This window comes from Cyprinodon variegatus, unplaced genomic scaffold (assembly GCF_000732505.1).
Source record: "Cyprinodon variegatus isolate N-32 unplaced genomic scaffold, C_variegatus-1.0 Scaffold1138, whole genome shotgun sequence".
NCBI lineage: Eukaryota > Metazoa > Chordata > Actinopteri > Cyprinodontiformes > Cyprinodontidae > Cyprinodon > Cyprinodon variegatus.
Genome location: NW_015151591.1, coordinates 184,936 through 185,736, shown reverse-complemented (window position 1 = coordinate 185,736; position 801 = coordinate 184,936). Strand labels below are relative to the sequence as shown.

At 43.8% G+C, this 801-nt stretch overlaps 1 protein-coding gene across 1 annotated transcript in view; it reads right to left on the bottom strand.

Annotated features, from left to right (window-relative positions):
* Window positions 1-801, bottom strand: part of LOC107101711 — a 10,989-nt gene that overhangs the window by 6,194 nt on the left and 3,994 nt on the right. Inside the window, exon 2 of the mRNA XM_015400723.1 lies at window positions 729-796. Within this exon, the coding sequence (XP_015256209.1) occupies window positions 729-796 (68 nt within the window). The remainder of the gene's footprint in view (window positions 1-728; window positions 797-801) is intronic.

Sequence of the window (801 nt, the reverse complement as noted above, 5' to 3'; positions counted from 1 at the left end):
TTTAAGCCAGAATGATTCGACATTTTAAGCCAGAATGATTTGACATTTAAATATGATTTCCCTACGACCAAATGCGCTCGCTGGACCGAGTCAGACTACAGTAGCACCCTTTAAAAATGGCCCCTCCCAGCCGAATGGCAGTAAAATCTCCTCCAACTGTTTAAAAAGGAATTGTAGGGGAACAGCCGAGGACCATCAAGGAAAGTACTGGAAGGTACTACTGTACCTTTCCTACAGTTCAGGAGATTATTGCAGTCGTTTTTTTCTTTTCTGGATAAGTTATGCACAAGTTACTCAGAGGTTTAGGATAAGCTAGACGCCACGACTGATGAGGAACTGACACTGAAGGTATGTCGACCATCAGATAACTGACCTGGAACTGATGGCCCACAGATGGCAGACTTTGGTAAATGTCCTCTACTTATAAAGTGCTTTTATTTTTATTATTTTTACGGCACTAGTAGCTTGTTTTTCTGACAGTATGCTGACAGGAAAGGGGGAATGAGAGAGGGGGGGAGACATGCAAGACCACAGGCTGTATTCTAACCGGCCGTATTGAGCACTAATGTCATTGTTTAATGTCAGCTGACTTTGTGACAGTCGGCTGACATTAAACAGGTTTGTTTGGAACATGAAATAGACGGCTCTCCTCATGACGCCTGACTCTATAGATAATAAACACACAGTTAATGTGGTTTGTCTAAAATGACTCAATTGTTTGAACCGACCTTTGGGAGCGAGGAGATCCTCGCCGTACAGCTGCTTGTCCTTGATGCTGTGGCAGCCGACCAGTCTGCTGAA